This window comes from Pleurodeles waltl, chromosome 9, assembly GCF_031143425.1.
Source record: "Pleurodeles waltl isolate 20211129_DDA chromosome 9, aPleWal1.hap1.20221129, whole genome shotgun sequence".
NCBI classification, from domain to species: domain Eukaryota; kingdom Metazoa; phylum Chordata; class Amphibia; order Caudata; family Salamandridae; genus Pleurodeles; species Pleurodeles waltl.
Genome location: NC_090448.1, coordinates 404,299,921 through 404,319,849, shown reverse-complemented (window position 1 = coordinate 404,319,849; position 19,929 = coordinate 404,299,921). Strand labels below are relative to the sequence as shown.

Sequence of the window (19,929 nt, the reverse complement as noted above, 5' to 3'; positions counted from 1 at the left end):
TCAAAACGGGGAGCACCCTGTCTTCCATTCCAGCATTTGTGACCCCAAGGCATCATGGTAAATGCAGTCATTAGCACGAATTTGAATAGAGTTTTGAAAGTTTTTCACCATAAGTTGGTGAGGCGAGTGCCGTATCTTCGGACACGTGTTTCTGGCTATTTGGCCGTCATCAGCGAAGAGCAACGTGTAGCTGGCGGGGTTGCTTGAAATGCCGCCTTGAAAGTATTCACAGGTTTAAGTACCACTCAAGAAGGCGCACAGGTGCTTCACCCGAGCTCGTCAGCTCAGAGGCTCACGGGAGCCTTAATTACAACAGTCAAAATGGGGAGCACCCTGTCTTCCATTCCAGCATTTGTGACCCCAAGGCATCATGGTAAATGCAGTCATTAGCACGAATTTGAATAGAGTTTTGAAAGTTTTTCACCATAAGTTGGTGAGGCGAGTGCCGTATCTTCGGACACGTGTTTCTGGCTATTTGGCCGTCATCAGCGAAGAGCAACGTGTAGCTGGCGGGGTTGCTTGAAATGCCGCCTTGAAAGTATTCACAGGTTTAAGTACCACTCAAGAAGGCGCACAGGTGCTTCACCCGAACTCGTCAGCTCAGAGGCTCACGGGAGCCTTAATTACAACAGTCAAAATGGGGAGCACCCTGTCTTCCATTCCAGCATTTGTGACCCCAAGGCATCATGGTAAATGCAGTCATTAGCACAAATTTGAATAGAGTTTTGAAAGTTTTTCACCATAAGTTGGTGCGGCGAGTGCCGTATCTTCGGACACGTGTTTCTGGCTATTTGGCCGTCATCAGCGAAGAGCAACGTGTAGCTGGCGGGGTTGCTTGAAATGCATAGGGGCTATTTTATGCTGGAGTGTGAGGCAGTGTGCTCCCTTTTTTTGTGTGTCTAATTGACGGCTCCCGTGAGCCTACGAGCTGCCGAGCTCTGGTGATGCACCTGTTCGCCTACTGAGTGGTACAAAAACCTGTGAAGACATTCGGCGGCACTTCAAGCAACCCCTTCAGATATATTTTCTCTCTGCTGATGACGGCCGAAAGCTAGAAACACGTGTCCAGAGATACAGCACTTGCTGCACCTACTTAAGGTGAAAGACTTTTTGAAAAATTTCTCTATCTTTAAATCAAATGACTGCATTTACCATGATGCATAGGGGCTATTTTATGCTGGAGTGTGAGGCAGTGTGCTCCCTTTTTTTGTGTGTCTAATTGACGGCTCCCGTGAGCCTACGAGCTGACGAGCTCTGGTGATGCACCTGTTCGCCTACTGAGTGGTACAAAAACCTGTGAAGACGTTCGGCGGCACTTCAAGCAACCCCTTCAGATATATTTTCTCTCTGCTGATGACGGCCGAAAGCCAGAAACACGTGTCCAGAGATACGGCACTTGCTGCACCTACTTAAGGTGAAAGACTTTTTGAAAAATTTCTCTATCTTTAAATCAAATGACTGCATTTACCATGATGTATAGGGGCTATTTTATGCTTGAGTGTGAGGCAGTGTGCTCCCTTTTTTTGTGTGTCTAATTGACGGCTCCCGAGAGCCTACGAGCTGACGAGCTCTGGTGATGCACCTGTTCGCCTACTGAGTGGTACAAAAACCTGTGAAGACGTTCGGCGGCACTTCAAGCAACCCCTTCAGATATGTTTTCTCTCTGCTGAGGACGGCCGAAAGCCAGAAACAAGTGTCCAGAGATACGGCACTTGCTGCACCTACTTAAGGTGAAAGACTTTTTGAAAAATTTCTCTATCTTTAAATCAAATGACTGCATTTACCATGATGCATTGGGGCTATTTTATGCTGGAGTGTGAGGCAGTGTGCTCCCTTTTTTTGTGTGTCTAATATTCCTGATTTGAGTCAGATTCTAGCCCCTTTGAACAAAGTGACAAGAAAGAAGCACGAGTTTGAATTGGGTGAACCGCAGCAGTGTGCGTTTGATTTGGCAAAGGAGGCAATTCAACAGGCTTGAGACTTGTAGCCAGTATAAGAATGAGACACTGAGCTGCATGTAACCGTTCAGGGGCAATATGCAAATTGGAGTATGTGGCAAAAACAGGGAAGAACGAGGGTGCCCCTGAGGTTCTGGACTAAAATGTTACCCAAGGCTGGGGAGCGCTACACTCCCTTTGAGAAATAGTTGTTTGCATGTTACTGGGCTCTAGTGGACACTGAGCAAATTACCCTAGGTCATAATGTGATTTTGAAACCTGAGAGTCCAATAATTCAGTGGGTGAGGAGTTCACCTAAACCTCACCATACAGGATATGCACTAGAAGCTGGTATCATACGTTGGAAATGGCACATACAGGACAGGGCTCGAGCGGGACCAGCAGGCAGAGCCGCTCTACAAGAACAGGTGTCGCAAGCCCCAGTGCAAGATGAGGAGAGGGTGCAGGAGGTACTACAGATAACAGTCACCAGTGAGATGGGGTGAGCCATTTAAATCCTTGCCCCCGAGGATAAGAAGCATGTATGGTTCACCAATGGTTCAGACAAATATGTGGGAGCTAAAAGACATTGGAAAGCAGTGTCATATAATCCAGTCACCAAAAAGTTGTTAACCACTACAGGAGAGGGGAAACAGTCAATATGCAGAGTTGTATGCTGTGTACTAGGCGTTGAAGCAGGAGTTACCTGGGGCTTGTCACATTTATACTAATTCCTGGTCCACCGCCAATGGGTTAGCCACTTGGCTTCCCACATGGCATGCACATAAATGGCAAATACATTCAAAGGAGGTGTGGGGCAAAGAATTGTAGCAGGAAATTTGGGAAATGCTGGAGCAAAGTACTGTCACTGTGTTTCATGTAGTTGCTCATTGTCCCACTGGTTCACTAGAATGCTGGTTCAATTCCCTGGCAGGGGACAAAGCCAAAATTGCAGAGCCAGAGGTGGCGACACCGAATTCTGACTTGGTGGGGATGGGTAAATGCAGTGGTTCCCAAACTTTTTCGACACGCGGCTCCCTTCATCTTTATTGGCCATTGCCCGCGGCTCCCCATTATGTCACTTTTATTTGGGTAGGCGATGTAAGCCCAGCCTCAGGAGAACTTCAATTTTTCTCCCTCCAAATAATTGAGATGAAGACGATGAAGGTATTGGTAACAAAATAAAAATATAAGTTGTTTACTTTAAGAATTTTTTTCAATTCAGTTAAGTCAGAAACAATACAATATTAAGGGCCAAAAATGTTTCCATGAATTAGCAACAGTACTTGATCATTCATCAGTGCTTAATTTGTGCTTGTTTCCGGTGCACAGCACCAGCACTTATTTTTGAGGGCCGTCACTTATTTTTCTGCCTCAAGCATTTACTGCGAGCAAAAGACACATATGGGAAAGACTGAGGAAAAGAGAAAAACAAAATAATGTCACAATGGGAGAAAACAGAAAGCTGCAAGAGTGAGCTGAAGGGGCAGGGAGTGGCTTTAAAATCATTGAAGAGGCTTGAGATGGCTTCAGGATTACACTGCCTCAGTATTCCATTTCCCCACATTTAATTGCAGCAGCCACATGTTTAAGAGGAGGGCTTTGGGCACCAGCACATTTTTATTTACAAATTAAGCACTGTCGTTCACACTCACACTCTGCAGTTTCTAAATTATTTCAAAGCCTTCAGCTTTTGAAAACTGTGCTTTCCAAGTTCCACTCGGTCTGTACCTCCCATAGCCGTTTTTCTGGCCTCCCAACGAAAATTGCCTTTCCTTGGCAGCAAGACTCAGTAAGTAATCTGATTTGGGCATGCAAGTAAGGGAGGACTGTCGGCCTATAATTTATTTTGGACAATTTAAATAGCATTTTTTAAACACAAATGGGGAAAAAAGGAAAGGTGTGCTTTATAATGAGAAAAGGGCGTCATGACCAACCAGATTGGCCGACACTGAAATAACTCATTTCTCTTTTTTGTAGTTCAACAAAATAAATGCAGAGGCATGGAAACAGATCATGTGCTCCAGTAGTTATACTTAAAATCAGTAAAAATAGCCCTGTTACATAAAAGTTCATACTACTGTCTCTTTTTTGGGCGCAAACCATTCAGTAATAAAAATGTAAATATTTAAATGTGATTGTATTTAGCGACATGCTACAAAAATTAAGAATTTTCTTTAACATCAATGGTGCATCATAAATCTCCCCTGCAAGGCCGTGGAGTGCACGCAACTTGACCCTGACTTCTCCTAGCAAATTAACTCGGTTCATTCCAAATAAACTATTTTCCTGTTTTTCGGACGGGGGCTCCCAGGGGAATGGTTTTGTGAAGCAGAAACTGGATCATTGTAAATAATTCTGTCGTTTATAAGACTCTGTAAACACTGTTATCAAAGCCGCCTAGATGAAGTGCAGGATAAGAGGAGCCCCATTTAATTACCACACCGGTGCTGGTTAGGAGAATTTTCTGAGCATTCCTGAAATATCCGGTCCTGTCGTGCCCTATCTCTCACTCTAGATTCTCCTAATTATTATAATAATACTTACCTGATTTTCCTAAATTCGACAAGGAACTTCAGGGAAACACGTCGGATGTGCGCACTGTTGGATGTGCGCACTTCAATGAGCATGGCCTGATCACACTGTTGTCTTCGCAATTGCTGCACTCCTTGCAACGCCTTAGAAGCGAAGGCTCTGATTGTGTAATTCCCCCACATGAAATGCCAAATTAGTTACTCGCCGCAAAAGACCGTTTACCTCGTCCTAAGAGATAATTTATAAACTGCACATAAATCTTTTAAATTGTTCCTGTCATGTTTCCAAAATGCACGTGGCGCCCCTGGCAACTTCTAATGGCGCACCGGGGTGCCGCGGCGCACAGTTTGGGAACCACTGGGTAAATGGGATCACAAAAAATGTGGACACCTAGGAGAGAAAGCCCCTTACAGGTGGGCAGAGATTAGAGGGATACACATTCACTTAGACTTTATAAAAACTGTGATCGTGCAATGTCCTATTTGTCAACACACAGCAAAGATCTGCCCACAAACTGTCAGAGGTCAGTTGGGGAGAGGGAAGTTACTGGGGCAGATACGGCAAATTGATTACATTGGGCCACTACTGACTAGTTGTGGGTGTCAATATGCTTGCACATTAGGGGGCACTTATTCTGGTTACTTGATTGCGGCTGTTGTAAACGTGCCACTCAGCATAATACAATCAGAACTCTGGACCTGTTAATGTTATATTATGGAGTCCTGCTTCAGGTACAGAGTGACAGTGGGTCACATTTTAAAGGGAAATTGGTACAAGATTACTATGTACAACACAACATTGAGTGGATATATCACATTCCTTACTATCCACAAGCTGCAGGACAGAGAGAGAACGGCTTGCTGAAAGCCTAATTATGAAAACTATGAGATGGAACCTTGAAAAACTGGAGAGAGCACTCAAATGAAGCTCTCCAGATCTTGAATAATCAACCGCTGACAAATGCAGAGACTCCGCAAATGCGGATGCTGACCCCCACATTACAGATTCAACCACATGTTGCGTCCAACACCATCATGTGCTGGGAAATAAAACCTAGAGCCTTAGCTCTGTACAGAGCCACACCAGAATCTGCAGGTCTTGACTTACATGCTTTAAAAGCGTGCACATTGAAACCGAGAGACATGGCACTTTATGAAACAGGTGCTGGAATATAGATTCCCCCAGAACATTTAGGATTAATTGCTCCCAGATCAGGATTAGCACTCAAAGGTATTCAGGTCTTGGGGGAGTGATCATTGCAGACTACCAAGGAGAAATCAAAACCATTCTCCTGAATAGTGGAGACACTGACTTGATACTACAATCTGGAGACAGAATTGCACATTGTCTCAGTGTATGAAGGAATAGTAAAAAAGGGGACTGCCCCAGCCCTTCTTACAGTGCGTGGGGAGGGAGGTTTTGGTTCAACTGACAAAAACCCTGGTGCTAAGGTGTGGGTAAAATCTCCAAATCATCCTCCTGAAATCATTGCAAAAAGGAAAGATAACATCCTCCTGGTTATGAAGCCTGGGAAGGAAAAGTGGGAGCATGTTCCAGCTGACAAATGTTATTTGCAAGAATGATCATACTCGTCTCTTTTACAGATCATGCTACACAGTGTCTATGCCTTGACTGTACTGTGTAGTCTCCTTTCGGGCATGTGCTGTCAGGAGGGACCGAAGATCCCAGGCTCTGAAATGATTGATCGATCAGGTTGAGCGACACCTTTACTGCACTTGACCGACAACGTGTGGGTACAGCTGGCAAAAGTGGCATTCAACAGATCAGACTTCTGCATGGGAGCCCTGCAGAGTATCGTGGATGTTCTAGCGACCTGTTTTTATTGCAATACCCACACCTGCAAGTGCCCTCTTGGATATTTTTAATGCCACCAACCAGGATGGAGATGTCCAAAAACACGACGTGATATCCCATTTTAGCCGTTATGAGTACTGTATGTTTTGCCAAGGATCGACCGATCAAAAATGGGATAATTTGACCCAAATAATCACGTACAATATCACTACATGCGATGTCTGTTATCAGATGTCTTGCAATCCTCGTAACGTTGGAAAATGCGCTCAACAGTGCCTAGAGGCAACAACAGATTCTTTTCAAATGATCCCGTGGGAACATCGAACTTTGTGTTTTTACCAAACGGATCAACATTGCAAAAAAAGTATCCAACCACATAGCTTGTCATCATCTAGTGACTGCTGCCAGTCACATCAAGCATGTTAAACTACCCGTAGGTTGGCTCTTCTCGTGTGAAAATATAATCCTCACCTATATTCCAGCTACCATAACTGGGGGCCTGTGTACCTTTACAAGATTAGGACTCATGATTCTTCCATTTAACTCTGTACATACTCGTTATCCAAGGGACGCAGTTCAATTAAGTGAGGACTGTGATTCGGATATTCAATTATTATCCAAATCGGAGTATATAAGTTTGAGTCTTTCTATTGTAGGTATACCCGGATTAATTGTTTATAATACTCAGGTTATTAATAAGTTGGAATGTTTAATGGTGAAGATCATTAATCACACCTCTATTGTTTTAATTGAGTTATTGCTCGATATAAGAGGTACTAGAAAAGCTGCATTGCAGAATAGGGCTGCAATTGATTACATTTTGCTAAAGCGCAATCATGGGTGCTCTGAATTTCAGGACATGTGTAGTTTTAATTTGTCAGATCATTCTAAATCTATTCAATCCCATATTGACACTTCACATGAATTGGTGAAAGGAGTAAAACAAGGTGTGGATAAAGGGTGGTGGGATTGGTTGTTCCAATGGTTACCTGATTTTGGGCAATTACGCCAGGTTTTAGGTGGCTTGCTTAATGTAATTTGTGCAGTAATCCTAATCTGTTGTATACAATGCATACCTAATTTGCTTACGATGTTTAAACCAAAGAGGTAATCTTACACCAGTATGTTATGAGAGTCACTGGTCAAAGGGTGGAGAGTGATGCTATTGGTATTTTCCCTTGGCTCCATCCGGACTACTGACTCCATTTTGTGCTTAGCTTAGCATTCGGTCAGGTGTTTTTTCGCACGCACCTTGTACAATGTGTTTTCACTCTTTCTTACTGAAGGATGAGTACATAACATGGGGGAGTGAAGAGCACAAATGATAGGATGTACCAAGCTAAGAATGTTCTTTTCAACACTGGCCTGGTACGGCAAACAGCTGAACAACTCCTCGCTGTAGGGGAGGGGGGATTTTCTAGAATTCTCTTCTCCAGCTTTTTTAAGGATTCTGAGGGGTGAACTTGAGGATGGGGATAGATTGAACTCATTCCAGGAGGGGGGACGCCTTTGCCTTGTTCTTTCTTATTGAGGGTAGTTCTCTTTTTTGCGGTCGGCTGGTTTCACAGCTTGCTGATGGCAAAGAGATGATGGAATCATCGCTGTCTGCCATTGTTGCTCCCTTCCCCTCATGTTACTCTTTCCCACTTAAAAAAAAAAATATATATATATATATATATTTAACAGGAGCTTGCGCTGCTGTGCAACATGTCTTAAATACCTTGACAAAGCCTATAGATCCTGCATAGGCAAGACCTATTGGCTTTGCTAAAGCTTGTGGTTTTTTTCTCCGTCTTTTCTCTTTCCATGGCCTAAAAAGAAGCCCCACTGATAATAAAACTTTCTGCTTGGGGGAAATAGAGCTGGCCTGGGTTGATACACTTGTTCAGAAGTATTCAGTGCTTCACCATCAATGCTTCGCTCTTTGGAACCGAATGCACAGTTATGTGGTGCTGGTCTCCACTTAGTGTTGCCTTTTTGTGTTTAGGTTGAGCTGGTGGTTGCGTTTAGTATTCATCTTTTCCTTATGGAGAATCATGGCCGAATTTCTGCACATCTTTCAAAATTTTAGAATCTGTAAGAAGCATTTACATTGGGTCATCCAAATAATGATCTTACCTATCTGTTTTTTGTAGAATTGTTTTGCCAAGGGTTACCTTTCGAAAGTTTAAGATCGAAGCAAGTGGCAGGAGAACACTGGAAAAAATAAAGTGGTTCAGGATTCTAGTTTTTTTTTTTTTTTTTATTGTGGCCATTCAGTGCACCAAAACTATGTGGGTGGAAATTCCTGTTTCGCTATGAGGTTGTGCCTTCTATTTGCTAACTTTCTTTAATTTGCTCTCTTTCAACAATGGAATTAAAACATTTTAGGGGCAATAGTCTCTCAAAATTATCTATTTAAGGATCAGATCATTAAATTAAATAATAAAAAAAAAAAAAAAAAAAAAAAAAGGAACACAAAGGCATCAGACTGCCAATAGTAAAAAAAAAGGTTTTCTTTTTGTAATGTGTTTCCAAATCCCACATACAAATAGACATGGTCAGAAAATATGAATCTAATATGAAATAGTAATGAATGTTGCAAGTATAAATTGTGTAAAGACAAGTCTGGGCTCCCTAATTTGACCAGAGGCTGGAAGGGGAAGATGTATTATCCAAAGACAACCCTTCTTACCTGGTCTGAGACATTGTACCAGTCATAATCAAAGGAATCAATGTGGGCACGTCTTGTTAGAACCAAAGACACAAGATTGTAACAGGCTCGGCTGGTGGAAAGGAGGATCAAGGTGCCTCCGACAGTTGCTGTCCTGCATACTGTAGTGCCCTATAGTGAAAAACAATACAAATAAAAACAGCTCCCTCTCTCAGGATAAAAGCATTTGCAATTAAAATCAGGAACAATGCATACTATTACAGTAAACATGTTTCCATCCTTTACCCTCCCTTCAAAGATCATAACATTTATTTCAATCGGTCATCAGATGAGCGCACATTCTTTTGGGTAGCATTTCTTACCACCATGCAACTCAAATATTTTAAGCCAGTGGTTCCCAACCTTTTCACTTCTGTGGACCCCCACTTTATCATTACTGGAACCAGAGGACCCCCACTGAATTATTATTAGAATCTGGGACCCCCCCCCCCCCACTGAGTCATTATTGGAAGCTTGGGATGCCGGCCTAAACACGGTCAATGATTTGAAACACAAACCAATACACAAAAATACAGAAACAAGCATTCAAACAACACATACACAAATGATAACACATTTTGTTTAATTTGCAAGCAAATATAAATTTAAAAAAATAACAAAATTTATTAGGAAGGTTGATGTTGGAGCTTATCTAAATTCAATTGAAGCCACACATCATTCATACTATATCCTGTTTGATGCACCTGCCCTGCTCCCACGAATCAATCGGAGTATACCAATTCAATTTTTAGCCTCAAATTTCTAATTCCTTGACATTTACAGCAAGTTTCAAAATTTTAAGTTGTACATTTAGCTACTTTATTTATATACACTTTATTAACCTTCTTAGCAATAGGGTCTCTAGTTGGCAGTGGTTTGCACCCTGTCCAAGTAGGGACCGTCACTCTAGTCAGGGTAAGGGAGTTACACAGCTAGGAAAACTCACCCCCTTGGTAGCTTGACTCAAGCAGTTAGGCTCATCTCAGAGGCAATGTGTAAAGTATTTGTATGCGCACAGTAACATAGTGAAAACAAATGTACTCCACACCAGTTTAGGAAAATAGCCAATATTCATCCAAGTTAAAACAAGAACAAAACAACAAAAATCCCACATTCACAAGTAAAGATACAAAATTTTCAATATTAAAATGTAGCATAGCGCTTAGAATCAATAGCTCCATCTATGGCTATCACAACGTCTTAACTGAGTCATCTCCAACAGCTCAATGCCACTCATAAGGGAGTGCGGGCCAGTCTCAGGGTTGCATGGATCCCAGTTACAATACCTTGGAAAACGATGAGGAAACAAGTAAATTGCACGGAGTCAGGGAGGTAAGACATCGCCGGAGTGGCGTCGGTTCCTTACTGCCACTAGGGAGGTGATGCAGCACTGGTAGCAAAGCATTGATTCATTAGGACAAGGCAGGGTCGATTGATCCAGAAGGTCAAGACGTGAGGCATCGACTTCGTGGTGTCGCAATCACACCAAGGGGCCACCGGTGGACGTCACTGACACGCGCTCTGGACTCACGCTGTGGCAGCACTTCAGAGTCAATGTGCTTAGTTTCTTCTTAGTTGTACCAGAGCTCACTTCCAAGGGACCAGGAACTGGATTTGGCACCACTTGGCAAGTCAGGACTTTCAGCAAAAGAGCCTGTGTGTGGCAGTTTTAACAAATCTAACTTTCTGAGCAGTCTGCCGACTTTCTGCACTTGATTTGGCAGTGTCAAAGGTTACAGAAATATTGGCGAGAAGTAGTGAACCAGATTAGGGAAACCACTGGGTGGGATATCCCCTTAACTGTCACTGGTTGTCTTCTGGGATTGTTGTCTTGCGACCAGAAGAGACAGCTGAGCAGGTAATTTGCAGACTTGAGTCTCACTGTGGCCAAGCTGAGAATTGCAATACACTGGATGAGTGAGCGAGCCCCAAATAAGAAGAGCTGGGAGAAAGACTTACGGGAATAGGCGAGTGTGGAAGAGGAACATATGAGGCACACGAGAACAGATGTGAAATTGCCTGAGGTGCTACTTGCATGGGGACTAATGATACAGGAATTGACAGGGTTGATACTTGATGGACAAACTGGGCCAACTTTTCAACAGACTCCTAATGTGGAGGTAGGGCAGGAGGAATCTGATACGATATAAACCCACAGACCAGCCCACAAACTGGACTACCAATTTACCAAATTTTAAGAAATTAGGCGGAAATCAGATACTGAAATGCCTTTAGCAGTAAAGAGTACCGGCATGGAAGGGGTGGTAATAGGGATTGGGGGGGGGGGGGATGTTGGGGATGATATGTTTGGTTTTTTCCTTTTCTACATCTAAAATGTGTTGTAATGCAATGGTAACCGCCAGCCAATGGCTGGGTAGAACATACTGTTAAAAGGATTCACAAGAACAGTTTTTGATTGCGTGATGTAAGCATTTGGATAAAAAAAAAAAAACCTTAATAAGCAGTCGAAGACCCCTTGAGGAAACTTCATGGACCCCCAGGGACCCCTGAATCACAGGTTGGGAACCACTGTTTTAAACCCATTATGAGACTAGCCTCATCAGGAGACAACCTAGGATAAATCCGGTGACCATAGTGCAGATCCCCAGGGCATGTGTAGCTGGCCACAACACCAATTTATTCTGCCAACTAGGAAGCAAAGACCCTTATTACAAGCTGTACAGAGTAGAAATTCCCTGTGGAATTAACACAATTTTAAGTATGCCAGTGTTCCCACAACTGGATTTTCCAGATGGAAGAACACAATACCTCATTTTACTGGCCGGAAAATCAGATAAGTAAAATCGCCTTGAGAAAGGGCTGCACTGCAGCCTGGACCCGTTCTCCATCCTCTACGGACTCTCAACCAAGATGCTAGCCAACATTCTCCTCTCCCACGCTCCCTACCCCTTGAGGAAATTTATCACCTGTTCAAAGTAGGTAATCAAATGACTGTGTTAAACCCCCTGGGGACGGAATTTCTGTGGGGAATGAAACCCAGTAAGTTTGAGTTCACAGCTATTCCCTACTCTGGGGCAACTAACTTGTAACTGTAAATACTGCAGGAATTCTATGTGGAGGTTCCAGCTGGTAGTGTAAGTTTTAGCTGCCCAGAATCTTCACACAGAATTGCTCACAAGTTGTACTCGGTCATATAGAAGTATGCAAACATCATACAACACAAAGGACCTTATTGGCAATTGTGCTGTAATGTTCTTTTTGTGCCAAAGTTATGCAAATTTAGAATTCCTGCAGAGTTTTGACTTGCAAGCAAATTTACAGTCCTTTTGGTAATGACATGGCATAACTGCCATATACGGGACTTCACCACCCCGTGGCTGATGGTAAGGCAGAGAAAGAGGATTACTTCCAAACTTTGTCTGCGCTGTAGGAATCATAATGTAGAATATTCCAGTCTACATGCAAGGATTCCGGAATATTTCAAGTCTATATAATAGGATGTGCATTTAAGAAGAAAGTGTGATCTGATGTTTTTCTAAGCAGAAACAAACTCTTCCATAGCTTGTGTGGGGAGTTTTTTTCAACATTCTTAATTTAACATGTTAACACAAAGCAGTAAAATCTCTCAGTAATGCTCTATAGATAATTCCAAAGGTCAAAAGGATAAGGTTCAAAAGAGGTAACAAGTAGCCTCATAGGCAGAATTCAGAAAGAAGCTGACGATATTTTTTAAAGGAGTCAAATGTGTCACTATCCTAGCATGCCTTGTACTTTCAGTTGTTTGACAGCCTCTGTTCTTTTTGAAGAAATTAAGCTCATACTAATGAATGAAGAACTCTTTGCTATTGAGACTAAGGCAGAGGGAGGATTGTTCATGATGTCAATGAAGATTGTCATGAGACCAAAACTATGATACCTAAGATACCTTGAATACTAGCAAGGTTTCATTCTAGAATATTTTAAATAAAGTTGCTCCAAAAACAAAATAGTATGAAGCACAGACTTCTAACCAAAAATAAGAACTCTGAACTCCGTATTGGTAGTGTACATTTCAAACTGTGAATCATGAGAGTTTTCTATGATTTCAATGCCACTGGAATATGAAGTAGGCATCCTGTCAATCAACAGCACATGGCAAATCCCAATTTGTGAGCTGGGAGAAGATCCAATAAAAGGGCCAGCATCCGAAATGTTTTTTCTTTATCTATTTGTTGGCCAATTTGATATGTATTTTTGATCTTGTTTGTGGGGCATTTTTAAGCAAAAAAAATACCCTGAGTACATGTGTTTTACTTTAGAAGATTGAAAAATGAGTTTTCGTGCTCCTTTTTCTTTCAAAGTTGCAGCTTCTTTCTGTCAGTTTGATGTTTTGGCACAGTTTTCAGGACGACCAAAAGTGGCAACTTTTTGAGCCGAACTGTATTACTGTTTTGAATAATTTTTTGGTCCCAATTGTCATTGGTAATAGATTTACCACTTAGATGTTTTGAGGCACTCATTTCCACCAGAATGGCATTTAGAGAAGTCGCCAGGCATTCACTGTCTGGAGTGGAACAGTGCTTTTTCAGAAGAGGAAGACTGCTATTGTTTTGTACTCTTCCTTTATATCTCCTTTCGTTGTAAGCGACCTTGCAGCTGATGATTTTGTTGCTGGGGTTGCGAATTCGACTATGGGGATTGAACCTTCTGCCTCGAATAGCAGCAGCTATCACAGTGGTGAAATAAGCCTTTAAGAACTTTTTCTTTCTTTTTTTCCAACGCCACAGCTTTAAGAGTTTTCGCTTCATTTTTATTTTTCTGCCTTACATCTTCTGTGTGGAGACCTAAAAAGGCAAACCGTGAAGGAATGATTCACAACTGTGAGCTGGATATCAGCTTTGAGAGATATTAAATGCAGCCAAGAGGCCCTATTAAAGGACCTAATATGAGAGAATTCAGAAATCACCATAAGTCTACCTTGTCTCCAAGTCAGAGGCACCAACGGCTTGATCGGAGAACAGCATGCTCCCCAGAACCAACTCAAAGTCATCTTGTTTTCTCTTTCTTGGAAGACCATCACCAAAACTTTGAACTGACTCCTACAGCGCTCTGTCATACCTTCCTAACAACACATTGTACTGGCTGCTTTAAAAATCTTTATCAGAGGTAAAACAAATCATTCCGTCAGCAGAATCTATTAGCCTATTATCCCCATCAGGTGGGCGGAGCAGATGTTTCAAGAGCAGAAGCATGCTTATTTATGACTGCAGAAATGATCTCAGAATCTGGTTTATGCTCGCTGAGTAGATATTTAGGGTCTTGATTCAGTGATTTACATTTCTTTAGGAGCCCTGGTGTAGCAATTCTATTGATTGAAGAAGAAATAAACTTCTGCTTGTTTTGCAAAGCAGGGAATCAAAGGAAGCAAAGGCCTGGGAGAAGCTCACGGCCATAGCACCTTCATATTCACCAATTCTGAAGCTCACTGAACCTCTAGTGGGACGTTAAAGTTTTTTGCACCCCTGACCAACACATCAGAAAACACTCTGATATCATCTATGGGCAATGACCTTGATGAGGATCTAATATGAGACTTGAGAGTATATGAAGAGGATGAGTCCAAAAGTTAAAGATCATCTGTGTAAGGAGACAGAGACCTCTTACTTTTGTGTTTGTGATGACTGTGTTCCCATGGTCACTCTGCAGGAGAAGCAGGAATGAGGAACTCTGGGATACGCACCAATGGTTTAACATGATGTCTAAGATGAATGTGTAAAATTAAAATCTAAATGGAACTTTGTTACGTTGTCAGTGGCTATACTCAAATTTTTACATGGATCCACCTTAACGGACTGACCAAGGACACTCCTGATTTAGGTAATTTTTCAGGTGTGTGCTCTGCCCTTAAAGTGTCAGGTGGAAGACAAACTATTTTCCCCACAGGATCTGGTTCATCTCATCCCAATCCCACACCCTGGGATCCACAGTATACAGAGATCTTCAGAAGTCATCTGCACCTGTATCCCTTTTTACTTCAAACAAACATGCAGTGTCTCACGGAAAAAACATATTTTGTTCAAGAATAAACAGAATATGATCAGTCAAGGGCCAGGATTAACTTTTTAGCTTTCCACTGCTTCTTTGATGGATGGACAGATGCATGGCTCACCTTGGCTTCCAAGTAAATGCTGGTAGAGGGAGACATCCTGGTGACCAAATACAGACACAGGGCTAGCGAGACAGCGCTCAGCATGAATAGCGAATCATTGATTAGAACCCGTACTAGAACGATGCCCCAACTCTCCAATTGGCGGACCTTGGCAAGGAATGCACAGGTGATGTTTACTGAGAAGAAGAGAACACTGGCTAGGAGACAAACCAATCGCACCACGAGCCTGAGAAAGAGAGAGAAGATCAGTTAAAGAAAGATTAGCTCAATCCTTAACTACTCAGTGCTCAAAGAGTTTAACAGCATACCTGCAGGCAGATACAGCCTCATCTAGAGCCCTTCAAAACAACAGGCAATCTGTGCAGGCCCAGAGCCACCAGGTGCCCTGCTATACTTTTCGACTTCGAGCTTCATTAACTATTTATAACTTTCACAGTAACCTTGCTCCCAAATAGAAAGAATCTAGACGTGCCTAAGAATCTATGCCTATGTCGATAAACAACATAAAACTTAACTAAAGAACTATAAAGGAATGAAAAAACATGTACTGGTTGTTTTAAAACCCATCATATTGTAATTTATTTTTAAAAAAAGTTCTGTACTAGGCCTGTTTCCTGACATTTCAAGTGCAAACAAAAAAAAAAAGTACTCACAAGCCTCTGCTGGTGTCATGCTGGTACCTTGCTTTGGCTTTAAACACCACCTAAGAGAAAAAAAGAAGCACCCTACGTTAATGCCTGTAACCACAGCCCTTCACATACCTCTCCCCACACACACAATGGGTAGACTGAAACAGAGCTCTTCCACTGTGCAGCACCAGTGCCAAAGCCACTTCATGGATAATTTCTTCTCCAGAGCGGTCACCAGGCAAGAAGGACATTTAACGGTAGCACTGGCTGGGAAGACCAAGCACTGAAATAACCGACGAAGCCAGGGGTGCATTTGTTGATGTACTTGTAGATGTGGCAGCGCCTGTGGAACTGATGTCCAAAAGGAAGTAACACATGAGCACTGCAATACAACTGACTGACAGTAAAGCATCTGGAAGAGGAGTGCCATCAACAAAACATAGACTCTACTAAATGGGGATCAATCTAGAGCATGACCCAGTTGGTGCATACAGATACCCAAGAACGCAGTCCCACAATCCCTAGACAAAGCTGGAGATAGACAACATAACGACTTGCCAGGAGACCATTTCTTCAACTCATTTTAGTGACATCAACAACAAAGTCTAACAAAGTCTTCTACCAATGACAGACTGCCCCACGGGCATGGGTGGAATTACTCTCCATGTTTCATGGACCTCCCTCCGACCTAATGACAATTAAGAAACAGTTCCCTAATATTAGAGAAAACCTAATCCAGTTCTGTGAAGATTTGCAGTGTGTTTTTGAGGAGTACAGACTGAATTGAGCAATTGTGAATTAATTGCTGTTGCGGGTGATACCAACTTAAGTAAGAGATAGGTTGGTAGAACAGTCAGCATGGCTGAGGCAAAACCACGCAAAAAAAAAAAAAAAAAATTGGGGCTTCAAGCACAGTAGAAGATGCGCTGTTGAATGTAGTTGCAGAGGTCTGCCCTTTAAAAGTAGATTGGACTAAGATCTCCAATAGCAAGCAAAATAGGAGTGGGTCACCACAGATTACCTAAACAGTCTTAAGATACTGTTTAAGAGATACTAGATCATAGTCCATCATAAGGAGACGGCTCAGAAAGCTGTAGGTGCTGCTTTTTGTCCAGGAACTGTTACTGAATGAATGGAAAGGGGCAAAGGAAGAGGCAGGAGCAGCCCAGAAAACCGGAGGATCATTTTTTTTCCCGTTAGGTCAACTGTCACCTTACAAATGGGATTGCCCAAAAGTTGTTTCAAACATTTTTGGTCTTGCTCATCTGCCTGAATTTCACCAAGGTACACAGGAATCCTATCCTGATTTTTAGGACAACCACAGAGGTTCAGACTGGAACCTTGATCTGCAGGAATTAGGATTTTCATGGCCAAATGTTGACTGTCTGATCAATGGTAAATGCTGTGTTAGTCACTCTGAAAACATCTGAATTTCCGTCATTATCTGTCTTAAGCTTGTCCACTGAAATGGTCTGTATTTCCAACCAGCGGGTTCCCCATCACTTCTCTAACCCAGTTCCTACATCTCTCTGACCCATTATGGATAAACATGCCTTTTCACTGAGTCTTAGCTCATCTGTGTGGCGCAAGACATTCACCAGTACCATGAGAGATACTGGCCCTCCTCTGGGAGAATACCAACTGTCAACCTGCAGTGAATAATAATGAGCTGTCTCCTGATTTAACCAATTTACTTTCCTAGGTACGTTCTACATTTTGGTAGACAGCCAATGACAGGGGATTTTGTGTCTCAAAAGAACTCATGAAGATCAAGATCAACCCACAAAAGAAGCTGCCTTGGATACTTCAGTATCACCCTAAACCTATGACAGAAGCAAGATTTCATCCTGTGACTGGTGACTTACTCAAACAGAGGGTTTGGGACCTATTGTCACTAGATTTAATACTTTGATCTAGCCTATCAAAGGCCAACATGTACAGAGTTGTGCATGATCTGCATATCATAAATTATGTAGTTAGCCTTAGCTTTTGTGTGATCCCCCATTACTATTCTTTCTTTCATCCAAGCTCTAAATGGTTTATCCTGGTGGAACCTGGGTCTACATTTTTTCCATCTTTATACCGGCAGAAAGTCAGTCCCTCTTCACATTCTCATACAGTGGGGATCAACTTTCTCAGCAGAAGCTCCCACTCAAGAATTTACATTGTCTCCGTCAATCTTTTCTCAAGCTTTAAAGAAAGATCCAGACATAATGGTCTTTCCACAGAGTTCTATTTGGGTTCAATATGTTAAAGACCTTTTCTTCGCATCAGTTATTTTAAGCCACTCTAAGTTAGATTCCCTCGTTACTGAACAGGCTGGAGAGTGGCACATGGCTTCAAAGGAGAATATGCAGTTTGTCTTTTCAGTGTACCATACCCTGAACATGAAATCTCAGCCAGTGACCACCACAGGTCATCAGACTGCACTGAAGCATTCATTAGTAACCCTGTTCAGTGACTGTCTCCCTGGTAAGAACTTTCATGGGTTTGGCTGGGTACCTCGGAAACCTTGCAGTGCCCTAAAAAGGCCAAAAATGCATGTGGACAAATAAAGTAAGCACTGTCTTCTGCGCCTGTGTCAGAGCTTCAGATTTTGCTACACTGTTTACTCTGTATCATCATTAATGCACTGGTTTTGCCCTTGGGGCAACAGACCTACGATCATGGGGATCAGAAAAAGCCTGTTGCTTACTATAGTTCAGCTTTGGACCCAGTCGCAGCTGGGCTCCCCGCATGTCTTCACTCTGTAGCGGCTGCTGTCTAACTTGTTGTAGTCACTGGAAGTAACATACTGAGTATCACTCTGATTGCTATGATCCATGCTGTTGTTGCATTTCTTCTCATTACCAAACCTCAACACATTTCCACTGCCACATTGTCCAGATATGAAATACTATTATTGTCTACCTCTCATATTACTCTTGTCCGCCGCTTCACTTTGAATCCCTCATCACTGATACCCACCCTTAAAGAGGGAAAGACCCAGGACTGCCAGATCGTGACTTCCCAGGTCACCAAGCCCCCTATTAACTTAACTGACATTCCTAAAACAACCTTAGCTGTGAATTGATGTATTTTTATTTATGGCTCATATCTCAGAAACAATGAGGTGTCCTGGTCACAGATTATGCTGTTGGTACTTCATACCAAAATGTAAAATGTTGCAGATTACCCAATGTTAAATCTGCCCAGCTTTCTGAGGTCATTGTGTTAACTTGTACCTGCATTCTGGCCAAAATAAAACATTGTAACCATTTACAAGGCCTCAAAGTATGTGTCTAGATAGATGCCCGATTTTGGGGTCACATATATGTAAAAGGGGTTCTCAAAACCTGCAGGACTCTACTAAGAATAGGAAATAGTTACAAAATCTGTTGAATGCTTTGATGTTATTCAAAACAAACTGCAGGTATCAAGTGAACTAAACCACAATATCCTTACAATGAAGAGTCCTAAGGAAAAGCCCTTGCAGCTTCAGCACCAAAAGGATGGCTCAGACGAGTACTGCTCATGCTGCTAACTGATTTGTTTCTGGTACCTTCCTTGAAAAAGATTTGCCCTTTTTGCAGGAAAGAGCCTCCGAGAGTGCGAAATAATACTTTATTAAGCTTAAGTGGAGTTTTTAGAGATGGCTTGGGGCATGTGGTTGCAATGAAATTTCTACTCCCCAACCTTGCACTGCTGCACCTCCGCAAATAGCAGGGAGTTTTTACTGATATTCTGAAGCCTCTTCAGTCGAGCCTTGACACCAAGGTGCCTCAGTTTGGTTCTTTATAGGGCATTTGGAAAAAGGAGCGTGCAATGCCCCAGTAGTAGTGGAAGCCCACAGTGACAATACTGGCTTAGCAGTTTCTCTACATTGAGAAGACATCACAGAGGGACTCAGTAATGAGGCTGGTTTGGATTCCATACCACAAGCTGATGTGTCAGTTTCTGCTAGCTATTTCAACTTTGCATCATTCCTCTTCATTTTGGCATACCATGATAACTTCACCACTTCAAAGCCCCAAGTATATCAACATAGCGAAAAGTTTTAAAAATGATCAACCTCCACATTGGGTATGGAATTGGATTATAATTTCAGGGGTTACCTTCATGTTATGGATTTTAACTGTGTAAATGTTCCACACATGGTACATGGAAAGTATCTTCCAGAGGAACAGACTTCAGATTTAGCTAACATGATATTACAACCACATTTGAGGGAGT

The 19,929-nt window shown here is 42.3% G+C and overlaps 1 protein-coding gene across 2 annotated transcripts in view; it reads right to left on the bottom strand.

The window, feature by feature from the left end:
• Positions 1 to 19,929, bottom strand: part of GPR137 (G protein-coupled receptor 137) — a 131,744-nt gene that overhangs the window by 58,508 nt on the left and 53,307 nt on the right. For both annotated transcript variants that reach the window (XM_069207145.1, XM_069207146.1), the window contains exons 3-5: positions 15,742 to 15,791; positions 15,089 to 15,314; positions 8,962 to 9,111 (exon numbers count right to left, since the gene is read on the bottom strand). In XM_069207145.1, coding sequence (XP_069063246.1) covers positions 8,962 to 9,111; positions 15,089 to 15,314; positions 15,742 to 15,791 — 426 coding nt within the window. The remainder of the gene's footprint in view (positions 1 to 8,961; positions 9,112 to 15,088; positions 15,315 to 15,741; positions 15,792 to 19,929) is intronic.